Source organism: Mandrillus leucophaeus, unplaced genomic scaffold, assembly GCF_000951045.1.
Source record: "Mandrillus leucophaeus isolate KB7577 unplaced genomic scaffold, Mleu.le_1.0 Scaffold32, whole genome shotgun sequence".
Classification (NCBI taxonomy): Eukaryota; Metazoa; Chordata; class Mammalia; order Primates; family Cercopithecidae; genus Mandrillus; species Mandrillus leucophaeus.
The window spans coordinates 3456012-3478008 of record NW_012103365.1 but is presented as its reverse complement, the minus strand read 5'-3'; the positions used below and the strand labels follow the sequence as shown (position 1 = coordinate 3478008).

Below are 21997 nucleotides of genomic sequence, written 5' to 3'. Positions count from 1 at the left end.
GAGACGGGGTTTCACCGTGTTAGCCAGGATGGTCTTGATCTCCTGACCTCGTGATCCGCCCGTCTCAGCCTCCCAAAGTGCTGGGATTGAGCCACCGTGCCCGTGCCCGGCCGACTTATCCTTAATACAACCTTTTGTAATAGTTAATTCAGAACTAGCTAAATCTCGAAGATGCCAATAAACATGATAATGATTAGCCATTTCATTCAAATATAAAATCACGCAAGATCCTTTTTACAGGTAAACAGGAGAACGTAAGGAAAGCTTATTTACCTGAGGGGAGAGTAATGGAGGAGGCACTTGAGCACGGAGATTAGGCTGAGATGAACTAAGAGGTTGTGCTGGAGGCTGCTGCATGCCCCGGGGTTGTGCTGCTGTGTTTCCAACACCAAACATACTGGGATTGCCATTCTACAAAAACAAACAGCAACAAGTAACAGTGGGATTCTTTAGGGACAAACATCTCATTGCCACATTGTACTATGATTTAAACACAGTAACTACATGTAAGAGAGATCTTATTACTAATACAAATCATTCAACTGAGAGCCTAAAATACACATCTGGACTTACCTGTCTAACAGAATTCAAGTTTTGCATACCCAGCCCTGCTATGGAGCCAAGGGCCTGGTTAGGTAGTGCACTATTTGAAGGGGGAAGCTTCATGCTTTGACTGGACATAAACTGCATGTTTTGGGATTCATCTGCTACAATGCCATCCTGATTGGACAGACAGAAAGATGTGCAACACCAGCCAAGCAAACAAGTGGAAGGGAGAAATCATTGCAGGAACAGAAGAGAAGTCACATGACATTCCAGCATCAACAGGAAACAGGTAGAAAACAGAAGAGATCAGATTAGTGTTAATTCTAGAGCACACAAAAAGAGCCAAACATATTTCATGGGATTAAGAAGAAAAATATAAATGCAACCTCTATGCTAAATTGAGACATAAAAAGACAGTGAACTTCAAAATCCAGTAATAAGATTTGGTACTGGATTGCAACACTTTATATTATATAAAATGTTTTAAAATATTAGTGTGAAAATTATGCTATTAAGTGTACCGGTTTATCAAGTCAGAGGTAAAAGTAAAACACCTTACCTTATCAAAATAAGGATTGCGCTCCATGGAAGACTCTTTGGAAATCTGAGGCCGAGAACCAGGGCCTTTCCCGACCGTTCGATTGTAATCACCAATATTTAGGCTATGTTTATCTATCTCCATTCGTTTGTCTTGTAACATTCCTAATAAATGCAGGAGACTATGTTATCAAACAGGAAGACAACCCAATTGGTTTCAGATAAATTTACAACAAAAGCAAAACACTCACTTGGCTGAAATGACTTCAGCCAAGACAAAGATATGTGAAAAATACACCTGTATTTCATAAATTTTGCATTCCTCACAAGTAAAGTTGCAATTAGGAGATACTGTTATTTTATTGAAATAATTAACTTGAAATAGACTAGTAAACAGAAGGTGGCTGGCTGATAACCTCCCTTTTTTTTTTTGAGAGAGTCTCACTCTATGGCCCAGGCTGGAGTCTGTCTCTTATACACATCTAGATGTGTATAAGAGACAGCTCCCGGGTTCAAGTGATTCTCCTGCCTCAGCCTCCCGAGCAGCTGGGGCTACAGGTACCCCCCACCACGCCCAGCTAATTTTTGTATTTTCAGTAGAGATGGGGTTTCACCATGTTGGCCAGGCTGGTCTCAAACTCCTGACCTCAGGTGATCTCCCTGCCTTGGCCTCCCAAAGTGCTGGGTTTACAAGTGTGAGCCACCGCGCCCGGCCTATAAGTGCTTTATGTGTACTAATTTAATGCGTGTAACTATACTGTTATCGCCCGTTTAGCAGATGAGGAAATTGGACGCCAGACAGGGTAACATCTTCCCCTCTCTTAGGCTTTGCTCTGCCTGCTCCTCTCCTCATTCTGACTGCTGTGCAATAAAACATGAATTCTCTCATGGAAACTTTTTTCCTGCAAAATCTTCTTTGCTGGACATAGCCAGCTCCAGCCCAAAAGCTACAGTTCTATTTCAACAAATCTTTTAAAAGTGGACAATGTTCTCTACTACCCACCCTCACCATCTGCCCATTCTGGTTTCTCTACCTCTATCCATGCTGAGCTCACCTTGGGTGCTTCTTCAATGCTGGAATACTCTGAGGCCGACACGGTAGACTCAGGGTCTCAGTCTTTTGACTCTCTCTGTAAACTTGCTTTCCTTAGACTTCATTCACTATCAAGGTATCAGCAGTCACTACCATTCAAGTGATGCCCAAATATAAACGTGTAGCTTAGACTTCACAACTGAGCTCAGTCCCACATTTTTACCTGACTGCCATATCCACTTTGATGTCCCATTGTCACTTTTTTTTTTTTTTTTTTTGAGACAGTGTGTGGCTCTACTGCCCAGGCTGGAGCGTAGTGGCACAATCTTGGCTCACTGCAGCCTGTGCCTCCCCGGCCCAAGCGATCCTCTCACCTCAGCCTCCCGAGTAGCTGGGCCTAGTGGCATGCACCACCACGCCCAGCTAATTTTTTTATTTTTTGTAGAGACAAGGCTTCACCATGTTGCCCGAGGGGTCTCCAACTCCTGACCTCAAGTAATCTGTCCACCTCGGCCTCATGAAGTGCTGGGATCACAGGCATGAGCCACTGGGCCCGGCCTCATTGTCACTGTTAACACAGGTTTTCATCTCCCTATTTCTCATTCTCAACGTTTTCTCAATCCGCAAATCTCATCCATCATTTCTCTGCAACTGCTGTTCTTTGAGACGTCTGCCACGACCATAATACTTACCTTTACTACTCTCATTCCAGGTAAGTGGAAAAGGAAAACATTTTAAGAGAAGGAAAACAATTCTTAAAGTAGCTAAAAAGTACTGTTCGAGTCATGAATCTGGTATCTGAAAAATCCACCTTTCACACTTGTTTAAGAGCCCTCTCCTGAATGTCAATAATCCTTATCACAGCTCCCTCCTCTGTTCCCTCTCCCTGTTAAGATGTCATAATTCACTGATAACACCCAAGCTAGCCATTGTGAACTCTTTCCCCCACTCTCTCCATCTAATCCTGTAACCAATTCCAACCAGTTCTCCTAAGTCTCTCTCCAAGCTGTTCCTTCTTGATAATTCACATTATTTTTGCCTATGCAATTATCTTTTGAAAGACTAATAGTGGCTGAGCATGGTGGCTCACGCTTGTAATCTCAGCGTTTTGGGAGGCCGAGGTGGGCAGGTGTTCGCGACCAGTCTGCCAACATGGTGAAACCCCATCTCTACTAAAAATACAAAAAATTAGCTAGGCACGGTGGCGGGTGCCTATAATCCCAGCTAATCAGGAGGCAGAGGCAGAAGAATCGCTTGAACCCGGGAGGCAGAGGTTGCAGTGAGCTGAGATAGCGCCACAAGACTCCAGCCTGGATGACAGTGCAACACTCCATCTCAAAACAAAACAAAACAAACAAACACAAAAAAAACACCATTCCCCAACACTTCTGCATCCCTTTAAAAAGAAAATGTCAAATGTGGCAATCTCCCCTTAGTCCACCAGTCCTCTAGTAAGGTCCATTAGTTACCAATGACTACCCCCGAGCTCCATTGTCAAATCCATTCCCTGACAACCAGTTTTCTCTTTTCAAAACTCTGTACTCACTTGGAGTCTGAAAAATTATTCTACTCTAACTTGTCCCACTTCTGCTTAGGATCACTCCCCTAAATATCATTATTTCCCAGCACTGTCTTCGGTCCATTATCCTCCAACTCTCTCTAGTCAAACTATTCCTATAGCTTTCACTATCATCCACATCTAATTAATTACACTTCATATCTCCAGTCCCATCTATTCTGAGCTTCACATCCGGATTTTCGACTGTCTACTGGACGTAATGTCAGATGGTTTTCAGAGCACCTTCAAACTTAGTATCTATCAAGCCTGCTATTCCTGTATTTCTCACCTCAAATAACGACCATTTATTGATTTATTGTCTCTCAGCTCCAAGTTCACCCTTTTGACTGCTCTATGAAAATATATCTGGACCCTTTACAATTTTTTCCTTAGCCAGCTGGTACTGAGGCTTTGTCAGAAGAGGGCGCTGGAGAGACAGGGCAAGAGGAAGGGTGTTGCTTCCTGGGCCAGCATGTGCTCTTGGTAGGCATGAGCAGCCTTTGCAGCTTCTCCATTGCCTGGTGGGTCAGCAGCACTCAGTGGGAGCTTCTCCCAGCATTCCCAGCATTCCCCTCCCTCTCACATCACAGTTGTGCTGCAGTGTCTCCCATGAGACACCTCTCCATGAATGCCTTTTCCCAGCACCCTAGAGGGCATATTTCCCACAAGTTCCACCAGCATGACACCACAGCAACTTCTGCACCATGCAGTGAGCCATGAAGGAGGCAGAAACTTGTACTAACAGGAAGAGGCTCACATTCTGGACATGGATTTTTCTTGCCTGTAAAGCTTCTGTCATCCACAGCCTCACAGAATACCTTCTCCACTATCGTGGCACTCCTCACAGCCATCATGTCTTACCAAGAAACTCATGTCACAGCAGAGGAAATACAGGACTGTGTTCATGCCCATGGAATTAACTGGTCTTAACATATATGCCATTGCCTGAAAGTAGCTAATCAAATAAACAGGCTTACTAAAGAATCAGTTACAAAGCAAGTTGGGAGACAACATACTAAAAGGGTGGGCATCTGTCTTAGGAGGATGCAGTATGTGTCTCCCCAACTACCAGAATTTGTAGGTCTTGAGAATCAAAAGGTGAAAGTGGGAGCAGCTTCTCTCACAATTATACCTAATGGGCCACTTACAGAACACTCCTTTCCTGTTCTGACAACTGCTGATTTAGAGAACTTAGTCCTTGAGAGAGAAAACGCTTCCAGCAAAAACCACAACAATGGTTCCACTGCCCTGGAAGATGAAGACTGCTACAGGGACATTTTGCACTCCTTGAGATATGAACTAGCAGGCAAAAAACAAACCAACCAACCAACAAACAAAAAACGAGTCTACTGGCTGGGGTAACTGATGTGATTACAAAATGAAGGCAGTGAAGACTGTCTGGAATCCAGGGGATTCTCTGGGAAGCTTCTCTATATCCATACCAAGTAGTGACGGCCAATGAAAAACAACGGTAACCATAAAAGTCAAGGACAACTGGGGGCTCAGATTCTTTGGGAATGAAGGTTTGGGTTACTTAACTCCAGCAGCTAAAGAACCAAGAGCAGCTGAGGTTCAACCTGAAAGTGAGGTAAGTACAGAATATGCAGTGAAGGGAGGAAGGCACAGATACCAATGATGGCTTATGAGCAATTATAGAAATAACAATGGTAGTAGATTTGCATATTTTCCTATTGTTTGTCATATGGATGTGTTAATTTGTATAGGCCAAGTATTTTCTTTCCTGCTTTTACCTTAGTCACAAGTTATTAGATGTTAAGTTTTATTATTTAGTCTTTAGGTAACAAACTGTGACTGAATTTCCGGGGTGATTATATAGCCAGTGATGAATACAATGACCCTTGGGGCTGTTCATCTCCTCAGTTTAGAGAGAGGATGAACACTTCTTCACTTGCAAGAAAGCAAGCTATATCTTGTTAAGCAGAAATGCAGAGTTGCATTGCCACTGTACTGGACAAATGTGCGTAGAAGAGTACATATGGAAGGTGAGCAGCCAAAGGGTTGGGATGAACTGTGCTGATTACTGACTTATTTCCTCTAGCTCCAATTTCACCCTTTTTGATTGCTCTGTGAAAAAAAAAGGGACTTAGGCCCTTTACAGATTTTTTTCCTTTGCCAGCTAGCACTGACCTTTTTTAAGTAGAAGGTGCAAGAGGAGACATTTGGTTTCCTAGTTCTGGTCTGCTCTCTCCTGCAGCACGGCAGCTTTGCCAGCACCTACAATGCTCAACTCACCAGTGGCTGGCAGCATCTATCAGCATGCCCTCTGGTAGCTCCGTAGCGAGTGCCTCCCATGAGACACCGCTCCTGTGCCCTGCCTTCACTGGTATCTTAGAGGGTGGATCTCCTGCACTCCTACTGACATGGCACCATAGTGAGAGGAAGGCGGCTCTTTCTTGGGCATGCTACGTCAGTCCTCACTGAGTGACTTTCCCTTGTATCTGCTAATGCTACTCCAATTCCTTGTTAAGGTCTTGTATATTACATTTTTCCTGTTAGCAAATTACTGCATAGTTTCTTCTGACTGGACTCTGATTAACACAATAGCACTACCATCTATTAAACCATCCAGGTAAGTTTTCATCACAATCTCTCCCTCAACCTGCCTAACAAATTGGTTCAAACTGGTTATCAACTTTTATTGATTCCAATTCCTATGTCTCGATGGAATTAAGATCATTCGCATCTACTCTCTTGGTTTGGAGCTTTGAAAATAATTACTGGCTACTGCAGCAAGTATCTACCTGGTTTTGCTATCTTTAGTATCTTTTCTCTATCTCCTGCTGCCAATGTTTTCTATCCTAAGATATTTTCAATCTATAACCAAGATGATTTTTCTAAAACATAAGTCCAAACCATGTCATTACCCTGCTTCACTTTAATCTCATATTTTAAGAATGAAGTTCAAATTCCCAAGCTCCTCATGACTTAGCACCAACCTGGTTTTCTAGCATCTTTATCCAGGTGATCTTTCACCACCATCACCACGGCTGCGCCCACCAAAACTGTTTTTCTTGACTTGTTCTATGGAACTACTTACCATTCCTCCAGTATAGTTTTAAGAGTCTGTCATACGTCTAGGCCCTTCTACCTGCTGTTCCTTAATCAAGAAGACTATACCCTCCAATCTGAGTAACTCCCTCTTGGCAGGATTATGTGTAAAGTAATGAGACTAATAACACCACTGTAATCAGACTAATAACACCACTGATGTGCACAGTGGTCTGCACTTCCAAGGCACACACACTCATTTAACCACAGCATGTATACGTCTATTGGAGAGCACAGCCTCCCCACCATCCTGATCTACGTCAGGGCTCTTTCAGCAGAATCATGTCACGGATGTGCTTGTCCCTCAATAAGGAATATAAACAGATTTAATTTTCTCTTACCTCCAGAAAGGTCCATTTTATTGCTTTGTACATTTTCCTCTGGTGAGTCTCTCTGAAGAAAGAAAATGCAGCATGTTAGCAGACCTTAATTTATCAATGAAAACGAATAAAAAATGAAGAATTTTACTGTATTTCATTATCTGAAAAATTCAAGTGGATCATAAAGCTTCATTTTTCATTGCCTAATGTAATTTTTTAAATGTTTTAAAATAAAACATGTGACTGAAGTTCTTAGCTAAAACCATAAAAATAAAGGTTTGGAGGCCAATTTTACTCCAACATCAAGCACATTCCTAAGGACTCGAAGACGAAAAATAATTCTTGAAAAGAGTGAAATCGAGATAAACCATGGAGCACCATTAAAAGAGGAAGGAGCTGCTAAGAAAACATACTTACCGAAAAACTGATATTTGAAAACTGTTTAACAAATGGATTTATCCACGCCTCTTCTTGTTTGTTTCCACCTTTCATCATTCCCTTTGTAAAATAAAAGAGTAGAAAAGATGCCATGGCCATCTCTGTTTATCTGGGTATAGTGACGGATTAATAAAACTTAAGACAATCCCCAATTCTCATTTTTAGCCAATAATTTCTCCTCCAATCAACTCTTATCAGAGTTGTTAATAATTAAAAATCAACTTATTTGATTTTCAACTTCCTTTGCTCCAGTCCTCTGGTATAGCTGTAATGTACAGAGAAATCTCTAAAGGCAAGCAGTCAGAAGGAAAAGACAGAAGCAAAAGGCCTCGATGACCCAAAAATATGAAAACAGGGCCTCTGAGTAGTGGAGAACTGTAAGAGTAGTTATAATTTAGATTTCTGGAATTCTCACTCCAAACCAAAGTAAAAAAATAGTGACTAGGTCCTCAGGTTAGTCCGAAGAAGCCAATTTAACCCATAATTTAATTATGCTATGTGCATCCTACTGAAAACACACCATGTTTTCCACAGGAAAAGTATTTTAAAATTTCAATTTGTGTTGCCAAGAACACAACATCTCTAGCAGAATTGAACCTGGGATTCCTCCTGCTTAGGGCTGGCTGGCTCTCTGCAGCTGGTTGGGGTATGAGTGGTATGGAAACTCCATTGAGACCTGAGTTAAGAGGATGAAGGGTCTGTGATTAGCAGTCTGGTAGACAAGGAGGCTGGAAGCCATAGAGACCTATGTCTCTCATTATGGTCTCACAGAACCATCCTCAGTCTGTTGCCTTCATCACCCTTTCCCATTGCTACTGTCTATTCCTTCTGACTGTGAAACAGAACACAGCTTCACAACTTCCCCCCAAATGCAGGTCTCTGAAGCAAGCACCTAACTCTCTCCGCAGATTCTGAAGTTGGCTTTGATCCCTTTTCCTTTCACCCCATCCATCCCCATACCTAACTAGTTGCCAAGTTCTTCTGTCCTTTCTATTCTGACTGAAATGCCTCTCAAATTAGTCCCTTCCACTATATATCCAGTCTCATTTCCCAACTCAAGCCCTCCTTTCTAGCTTGAATTAACACAGATGCTCCCTGAGATCCCTAACTGTGGTCTCCCCTCTGTGCCAAATTATATTTCATACTATCATTGACTAAAATTAATAATTAAAAAACCCCACTGATGTTGTTTTCTACTCAATTTCATTGGTTCCATATTTTACACAAAATAAAGTTCAAATTCTTGGCATGCTATTGAAGACACTACAATCTGCCTTAACTATAGAGCCAGATCTCTTGTCACTTCTTCCTAAAAATTCTACATTTTAGTTATGTTGGGCTACTATCTTCCTTAACACATCCCATCCCAAGCATCTTCCAAATTCAAGCTGACACTTCTATGAAGCTCTCCTAATACCCCGTACTAGACTGTGAGCTCCCGAAAGGTGAAGCTCATATCTTAGTGTATTTGAATCCCCAGCACCAAGCACAGTACCTGGCACACAGCAGAGGCTAAATAAATGTTTGCAGTTGCTTTCTAAAGATTTTTACTAGTAGAAACAAAGGAGAAAGAGTAAAAAGGCTACACACCCTTTCCCTTCTCCTTTTTTTGCCACTCAGACCCTGTAAGGAAAGACAAAGTCACAAAACAGCATGGTCCAGTGGGAAGAACACAGGGTTTGGAATTGGAAGACCTAAACTTAAGTCCTTACTCTGTCACTAGTTATTGCAACTTTGGGCAAGTCACCACCTTTTCCAGTCTCAAATTCCTCATTAGTATCCTATCTTAGAAGGTTGTGAGGATCAAATGACTTATGTAAAACATGTAAAAGCATTTCATAAGCTATATGGCAAGGCAATAGGCAAATTCAGCCAAATGAAAAATTTTAAAAATGAAAATGGCAGGTCCTAGACTTAGAATCCCAGGATTAAAAGTGAGGAACCTTGGCAGTTACCTAGTCCAACTATCCACTGGTATTTGCCTTCTAAGGTCTCTCAAAAGGTAATCATTCTCAAGTCGGGTGGGATAGGATGTTATATCAGAACCACCTGGGAGACTGGGCACCTATTTTGAAAATGGTCGTCCCCAGGAAGACCTGACGCCAGCCCCCAGTGCCACCTCTTACGAACCAGTGCTCTAAATCAGTGCTTCCCAAACCTGGCTCTGCATCAGAGACATTTGGGGAGTTTCTTCAGGATAAGAAACCTGGTCCAATTTCCAAAACTTCAGTAGACCTGAGGTACGGGAAGCTGCACTTTTAACAAATGCCATGGGATTCCGATGTACAGCCAGCTTTAGGAATATGATTTGTCCACACATAAAAGCCAAATCAAGCTCAGATCATTCCTAGGGATTTCTGTCACAGGACCTTTTGGGATGGGATAGGGACAAAGATGACAGGTGAATAAGGAGGATAGTGACTCTGGGTAAGGGGGTGGCGGGGGACTCCAGGTGAGGAGGTGAAATGGGAGATGAACTGGCAGTGGGATGGAAAGAGTCAACATGGAGATTTGCTCTTCTCTTCATCCTCACCGCTGCAGGCACCACCCTAGGATGAGGGGTTGTCCCAGGCAGCACTGGTGGAGGGGGAGGAGGAGAGAAATCCCAAGCTGTAGCAGTGGGGAGAAAGGAAGTTCCTGTGGTCTTATGTTTCTCTAGGTGGCTGCCCATACAAGTGGCTATACCTAAGGTGGGGGCTGCCTGGACTGTACTGACTGCCAGAAATGGGCAGGCAAAAAATTAATTTTCTGTGGGTAAACTACCTTTGGAATTTAAAGTTTCAAGGGCTTTGCCCTTGAAATGTTTACCTTCGATGACATTTTCTTTGTATATGGTGGCCAATTTAAAGATGAGTTAAGCTCTTGAGACGAATTACTATTCCACATTCCAATCTCTACATCCTCTTCCTCTTCCCAGCCAGTGGGGCGATTTCCAGGCAATGGCATATCATCACCACACCAGCCATCTTGCATAGATTTTGGCCCTGATTGTGGATTTGTGATATAAAGAGAAACATACTTTAATAAAAGAATTCCTTCTGGAGAATAAGCATACATTAAAAATTGGGTAGAGAACCTAAGAAAACACACACGCACACACTTATTTCCCTTCCTGCATCTGCACAGAAGGAATGTATGTTTTATACTGAGCTAAAAGTTCCACGAAAAAGAATACATTCTTGGCCGGGCACGGTGGCTCACGCCTGTAATCTCAGCACTTTGGGAGGCTGAGACGGGTGGATCACGAGGTCAGGAGATCGAGACCATCCTGGCTAACACGGTGAAACCCTGTCTCTACTAAAAATACAAAAAATTAGCTGGGCGTCGTGGCGGGCGCCTGTAGTCCCAGCTACTCGGGAGTTCAGAGGCTGAGGCAGGAGAATGGCGTGAACCCTGGAGGCAGAGCTTGCAGTGAGCCGAGATCGCGCCACTACACTCCAGCTTGGGCAACAGAGCGAGACTCCGTCTCAAAAAAAAAAAAAAAAAAAAGAAAAAGAAAAAGAAAAAGAACATATTCTTATTTTAAAATCTAATAAAACTCCTCCATGCCTTTAACAAATCATGGTTCTTGAACATGGACAATGGTAGCACTCTTGTTTGTACCCACTTAATAATCTGCATAGTGACACACAGGACGAAGATGATGAATGAAATTTGAAATCATCAGTTTTTGTATATATTTTCAGGGAGAATGGCCAAAGAGTATTTCAAAGTCATAAGCAGAAAGCATCTTATCTTCACACATGGCCCTTGGGATTCCTATAGGGTATCTTTTACATAACCTATAGGATAATGACAATGTTAATTTGAATCTTGGGTCTTTTCTGAACTATGCTAATTGTCTGTAACTTTCAGGGAATCATCTGACAGTCTGAATATGTGTCCTCATGGCTACACTATTTAGCCTCTCAGGCTGGATGGCATGAAAGTTGCTAGTAGACTCTTCGTAGATAACCTAATTTGGTAAAATATAATTTAGATTTGATGAAGTATATGCAAATTAACAGTTACAATTCTAAGAAATATGACAAAAGAGGAAAATTCAGAAAGAGAATAAACCATGTTACAAAATCAAAGAGCAAAATACTGAACATCATCTATCGTGCCATATTATATGATTATAAATAACACAGAAACCTTATCTAATTATTTAATTATAGTCAGTGAGTGATCACCACTGCTACACAACAGCTACCAGGCATTGTCAATAACTTACCAGATTTGTTTAATGCTTGTGGACCAACAGAGCTGGAGCCCCACGTGGATGTGCTGGATGCCGCAGCAATGGGTTCCCCCCAGCTGGGACCACTGTCTATGGGCTTACCCCATGCTGAAGTACCATTATCCACAGTTGTGGCTGGAGTAGAAGGCTCCCCCCAGGGCTCACCCCAGCCTTTAGAAAGTGTGGGAAAAGAAGTCATCAGCATAGAAGGTAAGGAGGTGCAGTGGAATAAGGGACAATAAAGAATACTTAGGGACCAAGGATGAAGAACCTCATGTTTATGTACAGAATAATGATACTGTGATAGGCAAAAAGATGGCATCGTTTTATGTTTAAAAAAAAAAAAAAAAAGACAAACTATTTCCCATTAATATAACTATAAGGTGAAAATTTTTTAAACTTTTTTCATAATTACCCTCTAGGCCTAGAGCTGATTTTTGCATAGTTATGGGAAACCACTCTCCTTTGAGCATCAATTTAATTCCTGAAAAAGTCAAGTCATTCTAAACCAAACCTTGTGAATTGGAGCAGGTGATAAGCTGGGTGACAGTGTATGTATAACATTTGTACCAGCTGGGTACAGTGGCTGATGCCTGTAATCCCAGCACTTTGGGAGGCCGAGGCAGGTGGATCAGCTGAGATCAGGATTTTGAGACCAGCCTGGGCAACATGGCAAAACCTGGTCTCTACTAAAAATACAAAGATTAGCTGGGCATAGTGGCACACACCTGTAGTCCCAGCTACTCAGGAAGCTGAGACAGGAGAATTGCTTGAACCTGGGAGGTGGAGACTGCAGTGAGCCAAGATCATGCCACTGCACTCCAGCCTAGGTGACAGAGCAAGACTTCATCTCCCCCCACCCAAAAAAAAAAAAAAAATTGTGGCACAAGTGTACCCCTTCCACACCACATACACTGGAAAAACAATGTACTACCCAGCTAACAATAATGGGTCACCTACTTTTTACACATGCTGAACAATCCTTATTTTAAAATCTGAAGTATTAGGTTGAGGTTGTCCAAAGTAAAAAAAAAAAAAAAAAAAAAACCACCACTACCACAACAAAAAAAAAGCCATAAACGTTTCATTAAGAAAAAATAAAAGCCAACAGGCTTCACCTTAGATACATACTTCTTCCTTTTAAGAATCAAACCTAAATTAATACAACAAACTATACTTAGACTGAAAAAAAAAAAAAATTAGGCGCCGAAAAGTTAGCTCATGAAAGCACTCCCATATCCACTTCCAATGAGACTATTAATAAAACTTTTACTAACAAAGACAATGTAGCCAATCACACTTAATGAAAATGTTGTCGGGATAATTTGCAGAGACAGGAATTAGTTCATTATAAGAGAGGAAAGTAAGGATATACTAGAAAGGTATTATCAAACATTTTTAATACACAAACATATATACTGTATCTAAGTAGAGTTGGATTTCTCACCTACTTAAAAAAAATCCCTTCTAGAGCCAAATATAGTACCTAATGTTTAGAGAGTACTGTATTTATGAGATACTTGTTTTATTTCTGGAGATATTTAGTCAAATAATAAAACCACTCTAAACAACTTAGAGAAGTGTACAGCATTTCCACTTGACCGCCCTTGTCCAATTCACCTTCTGTTGCATTTCTAATAGAGAATGAAGTGTGCAGGACTCAAAACAACACTGCCAAAAGTGGAGCTCTGTTCTCTGGTGGTAAACATCACCCCTGTAATTTTCTTCAAGCTGCTTCTGGATTACAGTAAGGAACAGCCTTTGTGTACATATCCAAGCACTTTGTTATACAAATCTTATAAAAACAGTAAGTTAAAATAAGTCTTGATTTCATAAAATAGAAACTTACCAGAGCTACTGCTTGCCTCTTTGTTTGAGATGGCACTTGCAGGCGTTAGCAGCTGATGTACCTGTGCTTGCTGGTCTGAACGGCTGTTGCCATTTGGGACGTTTTTGTTCCACATGTTCACATTTTTGTAGTTGTATTTGCTTGGATCTCCCCAAGCTGAAGTTCCATCATCAATCTCCATTTTGCGACGTATAGATTCTGGGGATGGTTCCTCCCAGCCTGTGGGTTCTTCTTCTTTTGTTGGGGCTGGTATAGGTCCCCCCAGCCAGCCTGTACCAGGAGGTTTGCCTGTAGCTGGTGGGATTCCCCAAGATCCAACAATGTCTTGTTGCTTGTTCCAGTCTGGAGAACTGACTGGCTTTGACGAATCTCCCCAACCTAGAGACTGATTAGACTTTGGAGGGTCTCCCCATCCCTGGGAAGGAGTAGGTTTAGAAGATTCATCCCATCCTGATGAATTATTTGGATTTATGTTGTTTCCCCAAGTAAAAGAACTAGTTTTACCAAGTTCGTTCCAACCGGAAACGGACCTGTCGCTGTCACTACCTCCTGAGCTGGATTTCTTATTGGCCTCACCCCAATGGTTACTCCTTGAAGTTTCTCCCCAGTTATCACTGGCAGAAACAGACCACCCTTGGCTTGATTTCTGTCCATCACCCCATCCCTGTTTGTTCTTTTGCGAGTCATTCCATGTAGCCTTCTCCTCTTTGCAATTCCCCCACTGATTGCTCTTGACCATTCCTGTAGCAGCAGAATCATCTTCCCACCCCCCCTGGCAGTTTGAGCCTTTGGAATCTCCCCACCTCAGAGCAGGTTTGGGATCACCCCACCCTGATACAGATGAGGTATCATTACTATTAGGGCTAGTCTTATCTATACATGCCCCTGAGTTAAAAGTCTGTGTTGCAGAGCTTCCCCAGGCCTCTGTCCCATTGTCAGTCTTTCGTTCCCCTCTAGGTGATGTTTCTGTATCCCAGGCAGTATTCTGCTTAATAGGAGTCTGTCCCCAACCAGAGTTGGACAGGACACGTGGATCTAAGTCAGTTCTGTTTACAATGCTTTGGAGTAATGTGTGCTGATCAATTTTTCTTCTGTCTCTACTCTGACTTTCTCCAGTTCCTTTTTCCTCAAGGCGTCCAGTGCTTTCTGTACTACCATCGCTCTCCACTGTACCTCCTGTTTTGGCCCACACACTGCTTTGCTCATTTGTCTGAGATGTGGCAGAACCCTGATCCTCTTCCTCAGTAGATTTCCATCCATTTGTAAACTTCTTACCATTGCCATTTGCACTGTCATTGGAATGCTGATTGCTAGGCAGTTTGTTCCACTCACCGCTGGGTAAATTAGTGCCAGTGTTTTGTGCAGGGGTTCCCCATCCTCTTCGACTTCCTCCAGAATTCGCGCCATTTCCACTTCCCCATGATGCACTCTGGGAATTTGCTGCACCAGATTCCCACACACCACCTCCTTTGTTTGTGTTAACTTGAAAGTTAGTGCCCATAGGCCCATTTACGCCAGGCTGCATTAGAGTTGCATTCACAGTGTCACCATTAGCTTGGCCATTAGGGCCTGAACATTTGTCTCCAGAGTAATTAGAACCATAGGCACCCCATGTAGTACCATAAGAGCCTCCACTTTTTGACTCTCCATTGCTAAGGTGAGAAAGGGAAGTGCCATTCATACCTGATGGAGCCTGCATCTGAGGATGATTCATTGTGCTCACACGCCAGGCCCCTGTATTACTACTAGGCAGCTCATTATTCTGCACTGAACCGGAGTTTGGTAAACTAGAGGTCATAAAGTTAGTAGTGTTATTTGGTCCAGTCATTTCAGTGGTAATATTCTGAGGTTGACCACTGAATGAAACCTTCTGTGTACCACTTACTTCAGATTCACAAGTTTCCTGAAGGCTTCCCCAGGTACCATGGGTAGAACCACCACTCACTTTAGAGTTAATACTCTGATTGTTAGGCATCTGGCCTATAGTACTGCACTGAATATTGATGCCAGAACTACCACTCCCTACAGGCCCTTTTAGGGCAAGTCCATTATTCTCTAATACTGGCCAGGCACCATGGTTGCTAGCTGAATTCAAAGTGCTTGGATTTAACCCTCCATTTGATGAAGAACTTACAGTGCCCCAAGCATTCATTCTATTGTTGCTACTTTCAGATTTGCTTTCAGGAGCATCCACAGAGACCTGACATGTGCTTATTATGGCTCCATGGGAAAAACCCCATGGCCCAGTACTACTTCCATGGCCCACATTATTGCTGCTGCTACCAACTACAAACTTGTTTTGGGAACCAAGTCCAGTGCTATTCCGAAGGCCATCTTTTTCACCACCTGTGTTCCCTGAAGCCATGATAGTGATGTTTCTTTCCGACTCAGAACTGGAGGCAGAATCAGCATCCATACATTCTGAAGCCAACTCCGGATCACTGCCAGGGACTGAGGGCCATGCTTCTTTTTCCGACAAGTCACTTACAACAGCATTCTTACAGTTTGTGCTAGAATCGCTTGTAGAAGACACAAGTCCCCGCTGGGAATTTTCATAATGGGATCCTGAAGTACTGTGGTTTATATCTAGGATAAAGGAGAAGTACAACTATTTATAAAAGTGTTAGGCCATTTCAAAATGACACTAAAATTTAAGAAAAATGATGAATATGTTATAAATAAACGTGGCTCCTCAAATTTAACAATGGTAGAATGGTTACAAGGGCACTGGTTATCTTCTAGCCACCAACTTTCCATGTTCAACTGATATTATCCTAAGATCCTAGAGGACACAACAGCCCCTTGATAAATACTTGCTGAATGAATACATTGTTAACATATCAGCAAATAAAAGAATTTTGGAGTCAAGAAGGTCTAGGAGGCAGCTACACATTAGGATAACGGAACAACCCAGGCGTAGAAGCCTGACATGGAAAGATGGGTAAGGAGAAGTGAATAGCCAAAATTTGATAAAATGTATCAGAAATATTTTTCCACCCTCTGTTTTCTACTATAGCTTTTCCAAACAACTGTTTTGGGTATTGTAACAAGTTTATATTTTTTTTTTTTTGAGACAGAGTCTCGCTCTGTGCCCAGGCTGGAGTGCAGTGGTGCGATCTCGGCTCACTGCAAGCTCCGCCTCCCGGGTTCATGCCATTCTCCTGCCTCAGCCTCCCGAGTAGCTGGGACTACAGGCGCCGCTATCACGTCCGGCTAATTTTTTTTTTTTTGTATTTTTAGTAGAGACGGGGCCAGGATGGTCTCCATCTCCTGACCTCGTGATCTGCCCGCCTCGGCCTCCCAAAGTGCTGGGATTACAGGCGTGAGCCACTGCACCCAGCCACAAGTTTATAAAAATTTTTAAGAATGGTAAGAATTTGAAAGCTTTTATCATTACATTCCATTTCATTAGTATCCATCTTCAACCTGAAATATTACATCCAAGTAACAGTATTTTCAGTTCAACTTCCTCTCATAAAATTTTCTTAATTTACCTTCCTAACCACATTTATATAAAAGGACAGAAAAGTAATGGTTAATTGTTATGCTGAAGATCACAGAATTATTATGATCTCAAAAAATCAACTGCTGACACTGGAGCCATTTGATGACCAGTCATACAATCCTATAATCTTGGACTTCCTGCTATGTATTACTATCTAGCTATTTTACCACAGGTAGGGTGGTTCTAGTGCTTCTGATAGTTCCCCATATTCTTAACTCTCACTTGGTTTAAGGATCTGGTAGGTAGACATTCCTCAGAGGCATTAACCTGCATAAGCCATGTGCATTTCGACTGCCTTGAGGGGCAGGTTATATTGCAGTTTTCTACTAAAGTACCAATCAGAATCACATGTAGTGCTTTTAAATATACATGTTCAAGGCAATGTCCCAGACCTAATGAGCCAACCTTCAGGGGTTGTAGGCCTAGGAGATAAACAGAAGTCACTATTAAGGTGATTTGCTAAAATGGAAAATCAGATTCAATTTGCATCATTTTCTCTCAAAGCACAATCATTAAGCAGCAAAAGATGATGAGCTGGAAAGAGTCTGGAAAAGTGACTGGAGAGAGACCAGAAATGATATAAATTCATCAAATAACATACTTTAAAGTTCCATAGATGACTCTAATTTCCACTCCCTGTTTAAGAATCATTTCTTTAATGATTCCTAAAGCTGCCAAAGAAGATTTGCCATCTTTCAGTGCCCATGAGGAGAATTTCTCATGAAATAAAGGGTAACAGTAAGTCAGACTCACTGGGTATAAGCAAATCAACACACTAACATCTGCACCGGCACCATCAACAAATGTTTGGCATTCAGGACTATGTCTGACAACTTTCTGTGCACTTTTATCACCGAATCCTTACAGCTACCCTAGAGGATAGGCATTACCTTCACTTGCAGATGACAAAATTGAGGTTCACAGGTTAATTTATGGAAAATTAAGTGAGAAAGGCAGGATTCATCAGAATCCTTCATAAAGCAAGGTGCCTAAGAAAGTAGACAGGACTCTAGAGACCCCCAGATTCAAGTCTGAACTCTGTATGACCAAATCTGCAAAACCAGAATATAAACAATACTTCTTAACCTGGTTCTTTTGTTAATTGTATCATATGTAAAGCATTAAGCTCAGTGCTGGCTGCAAATAAGTGCCTCGTTAGGGTCAATTTGACATAGTGATTAACAGCACAGATTGGGTAGCCAGAATGCGTGGGTTTAAGAGACACTCCTACCATTTACTAGCTGTGTGACCACGGTAAGATCCTCAATCTCTGTGCCTAGTTTCATCTCTGAAGTAGAAATAGTATTAGTACCAGGCCAGGCACAGTGGCTCACCCCTGTAATCCCAGCACTTTGGGAGGCCAACGTGGGTGGATCGCGAGGTCTGGAGTTCGAGACCATCCTGGCCAACATGGTGAAACCCTGTCTCTACTAAAACTACAAAAAATGAGCCGGATGTAGTGGCGGGCCCCTGCAGTCCCAGCTACTCGCGAGGCTGAGGCAGGAGAATTGCTTGAACCGCGGAGGCGGCGGAAGTTGTTGCAGTGAGCCGAGATGGCGCCACTGCACTCCAGCCTAATGACAGAGTGAGACTCCGTCTAAAAAAAAAAAAAAAAAAAAAAGAAACAGTATTAGTATCAATCTCACACAACTGTGGTGTGGATTATTAAAACTGTACTGGCCAGGCGCGGTGGCTCACGCCTATAATCCCAGCACTTTAGGGGGCCAAGGTAGGTGGATCACAAGTCAGGCGATGTTAATCATCCTGGCTAACATGGTGAAACCCCGTCTCTACTAAAAATACAAAAAAATTAGCCGGGTATGGTGGTGGGTGCCTGCAGTCCCAGCTACTCAGGAGGCTGAGGCAGAATGGCGTGAACCTGGGAGGCAGAGCTTGCAGTGAGCCAAGATCGCCCCACTGCACTCCAGCCTGGGCAATAGAGCATGGCTCTGTCTCAAAAAAAAAAAAAAAAAAAAAAGGTACTCTGTACTATATCTGATCCATATTAGGTGCTTAATAAATGAGGTCTATTATCACTGATAAATGCATGCTAAGGATTATCATCTTTTAGTCCTATCTCCAAAGCATGTTTTTCATTCCACCACGTCTCCCTTATGAAGAACAAAGTGAGAAATCATATAACTTCCTTACTTAAAATTTCCACTTAGATACCTGAATATTCTACCTTAGATACCTTATCTTAGATACCTTAGATATTCTGAAAGCAGAATCTTCTAATTCTGGATTTACACTCCAACAGAGTGTAAATTCCTCTCCTCCCAAAGGGGGCAAAAACTGTTTCTTTAAAAGTTTTTCTCATCTCAGTAAGTTTCCTAAAACCTAGAATTTATCTTCTATTCCTCCCTGTGCACAGCAAATCCAAAACAACATCAAGTCCAAAATCTATATACCTTTTCTCCAAATCTACTGCAAACATATTTCTGCTGCCACTATTTGCATGCATAACAGTGTGTGTGTGTGTGTGTATGGCCACTTTCATAAAGCAGGAGTAAGAAAACAAGATTGGCCATCAAAAACAAAACTACCCAAATGGAAAATAAGAAATGGATCCAGAATTCAAGAGTGAAACACCACAAGCATTCCCATAATGACAAGAAAAAGACAAAAATACTTGTCATCAATACTACTATTCGGTCCAGTGTTAGAACTACTAACTGATAAAATATGACTCAAAAATGGGAGGTAAAGATAATAGAATAGAGGCAAAAAAGATCAACATGAAAAAACAATTTTCTTTCTACATGCCAAAAATAATCCAGGAGAAAATGTTGATGGGGAAAGATCTTAATCATTAAGAGCCATAAAGTAACTGGAATAAAGCTAGCAAAAATATTTAAAGTCGTATATGATTATATTTTATTGCAGGCCATAGAAGACACTTGAAAGTGAAGACACTTGTTACTGGATATGAAGATGCAACAATGCTCTAAGTTTAATTCAATTATAAGAAATTGTTAACAAGAGTCTGTAAAAATGATTATAAGTGATTTAAAAATTCTGTAAAGCAAATGGGAGAGTAACCCTCTAAAAGATTTCAAAAAGAAGAGGTTGTGAAGAAGAGAATCTGCATTATCAGGAAATAGTTGAACAGCACTGCACTGCCAGACAGCACTTTGACTGAACAGAAAAAGTAACCCAGAAACAGATCCAAGTATATGTCAAAGATACTATTTCAAGGATTAGCATTTTAAATCAGTGGGAAAAAGGAATATTCAGTACTTGAAAACTTTTTAAAATGAGATAATATATTTTTAAAAATCCCAAATGATTAAAACATTAAAAGATGAAACCATGAAGCTATCAATGAATAAGTACTTTTTATACATAAACCATATGTGACAGATTTCACTGTTAATGTTAGAATACATCAAAAGTAAAGCAAAAAAGCAAACACCTGAATATATTCTGGAAATGAGTTCTATCACCTTTAATGTTAGTGAAAAACGTTCTCAGATTCTGGTCATGACCTGGTTTGGTGGCTAAGTTTGTCTTTTAAAATATTATTAACTAAAATCCCATTTTTAATCTAGAAGCCACTTGATCAAAACCTAAATTAAAGATTATTTTAAAAATTGGGTTACCAATGGTGAGTTACAAGGCATTCTGGGTTATAAAAAAGGTTTTAGTTTAGAAAAAAAAATTCGTTTGGCATTTTAACTCATGCCTGTAATCCCAGCACTTTGGTAGGCCGAGGCGGCAGTACTGGTTGGGTCCAGGAGTGAGACCATCCTGGGCAACCTAGCAACACCCCATCTCTACAAAAAATAAAAAAATCAGCTGGGCGTGGTGGCATACACCTGGAGTCCCAGCTCCTTGAGAGGCTGAGGCAGAAGGATCGCTTGAGCCTGGGAGGTTGAGGCTGTAGTGAGTTGTGACTATGCCACTGCACTCAGCCTAGGTGACAGAGCTAGAGTCTGTCTCAAAATGAATAAATAAATAAAAATAAATAAAAGGTGTTGGCTGGGCACAGTGGCTCACTCCTGTAATCTCAGCACTTTGAGAGGCTGAGGCAGGTGGATCAACTGAGGTCAAGAGCCTGGGGCCAGCCTGGCCAACAGGGTGAAACCCCATCTCTACTAAAAATATAAAAATTAGCCGGGCATGCAGCAGGCACCTATAATCCCAGCTACTCAGGAGGCTGAGGAAGGAGAATCACTTGGACCCAGGAGGCGGTGGTTGCAGTGAGTCGAGATCATGCCACTGCACTCCAGCCTGGGCATTATATAAGAGCGAAACTCCATCTCAAAACAACAACAACAACAAAAAAAAACAAAATGTATTGCAGAGGATGGGAACAGACACTATTATAATGGAAAGGGTAAAAAGAACAGGACTCCTCAGGAATCATTACTAATATGTTTCAGAGTCAGAGATTATTTCAGATTTGGAAGAAGTCAGATAATTTATTTTGCTTATAGACACACAAGAAGACCCAGTGCTGTAAATGATCTGGAAGATAAACATAGAGAAGCATCATTAAGTAGAGTATTATCACTCAGCTTTTCCAGGAAATAATGAGAAATAGTAGATCTCTGTGCTAGTGGGAAGAAAGGGGGCGGCTGAGTTTTACTGAGTGTAATGCAAAATGTTTATACACTGCAATGCTGTAGGCAAACTTAGATTTGGAAGGTTGCGCGTTATTTAGAAATATTTGAAATCCAAAGTATCATTAACATCCTACTTTCATACAAAATGCCCACAGAAGTGTGATCACCAACAGTACCACACTAAAAAAACGTAAATACATAATCGTACATAATAGAACATCTATCAAAAAAAAAAAAATCAAAGAGGTTATGTGGGGGCTGAACAAAGACTGGTGATAATTCTAGTGACATAAAAAGCAGCATCGGCTGGGCGTGGCGGCTCATGCCTGTGATCCCAGCACTTTGGGAGGCC

General features: G+C 41.7%; 1 protein-coding gene across 1 annotated transcript in view; it reads right to left on the bottom strand.

Moving 5' to 3' along the window:
- The window catches only part of TNRC6A (trinucleotide repeat containing 6A), a 52815-nt gene that overhangs the window by 24091 nt on the left and 6727 nt on the right, over positions 1 to 21997 (bottom strand). Inside the window, exons 3-11 of the mRNA XM_011987946.1 lie at positions 13573 to 16158; positions 11718 to 11894; positions 10310 to 10485; positions 9092 to 9124; positions 7481 to 7561; positions 7085 to 7136; positions 1106 to 1248; positions 574 to 720; positions 274 to 411 (exon numbers count right to left, since the gene is read on the bottom strand). Of these exons, the coding sequence (XP_011843336.1) occupies positions 274 to 411; positions 574 to 720; positions 1106 to 1248; positions 7085 to 7136; positions 7481 to 7561; positions 9092 to 9124; positions 10310 to 10485; positions 11718 to 11894; positions 13573 to 16158 (3533 nt within the window). The remainder of the gene's footprint in view (positions 1 to 273; positions 412 to 573; positions 721 to 1105; positions 1249 to 7084; positions 7137 to 7480; positions 7562 to 9091; positions 9125 to 10309; positions 10486 to 11717; positions 11895 to 13572; positions 16159 to 21997) is intronic.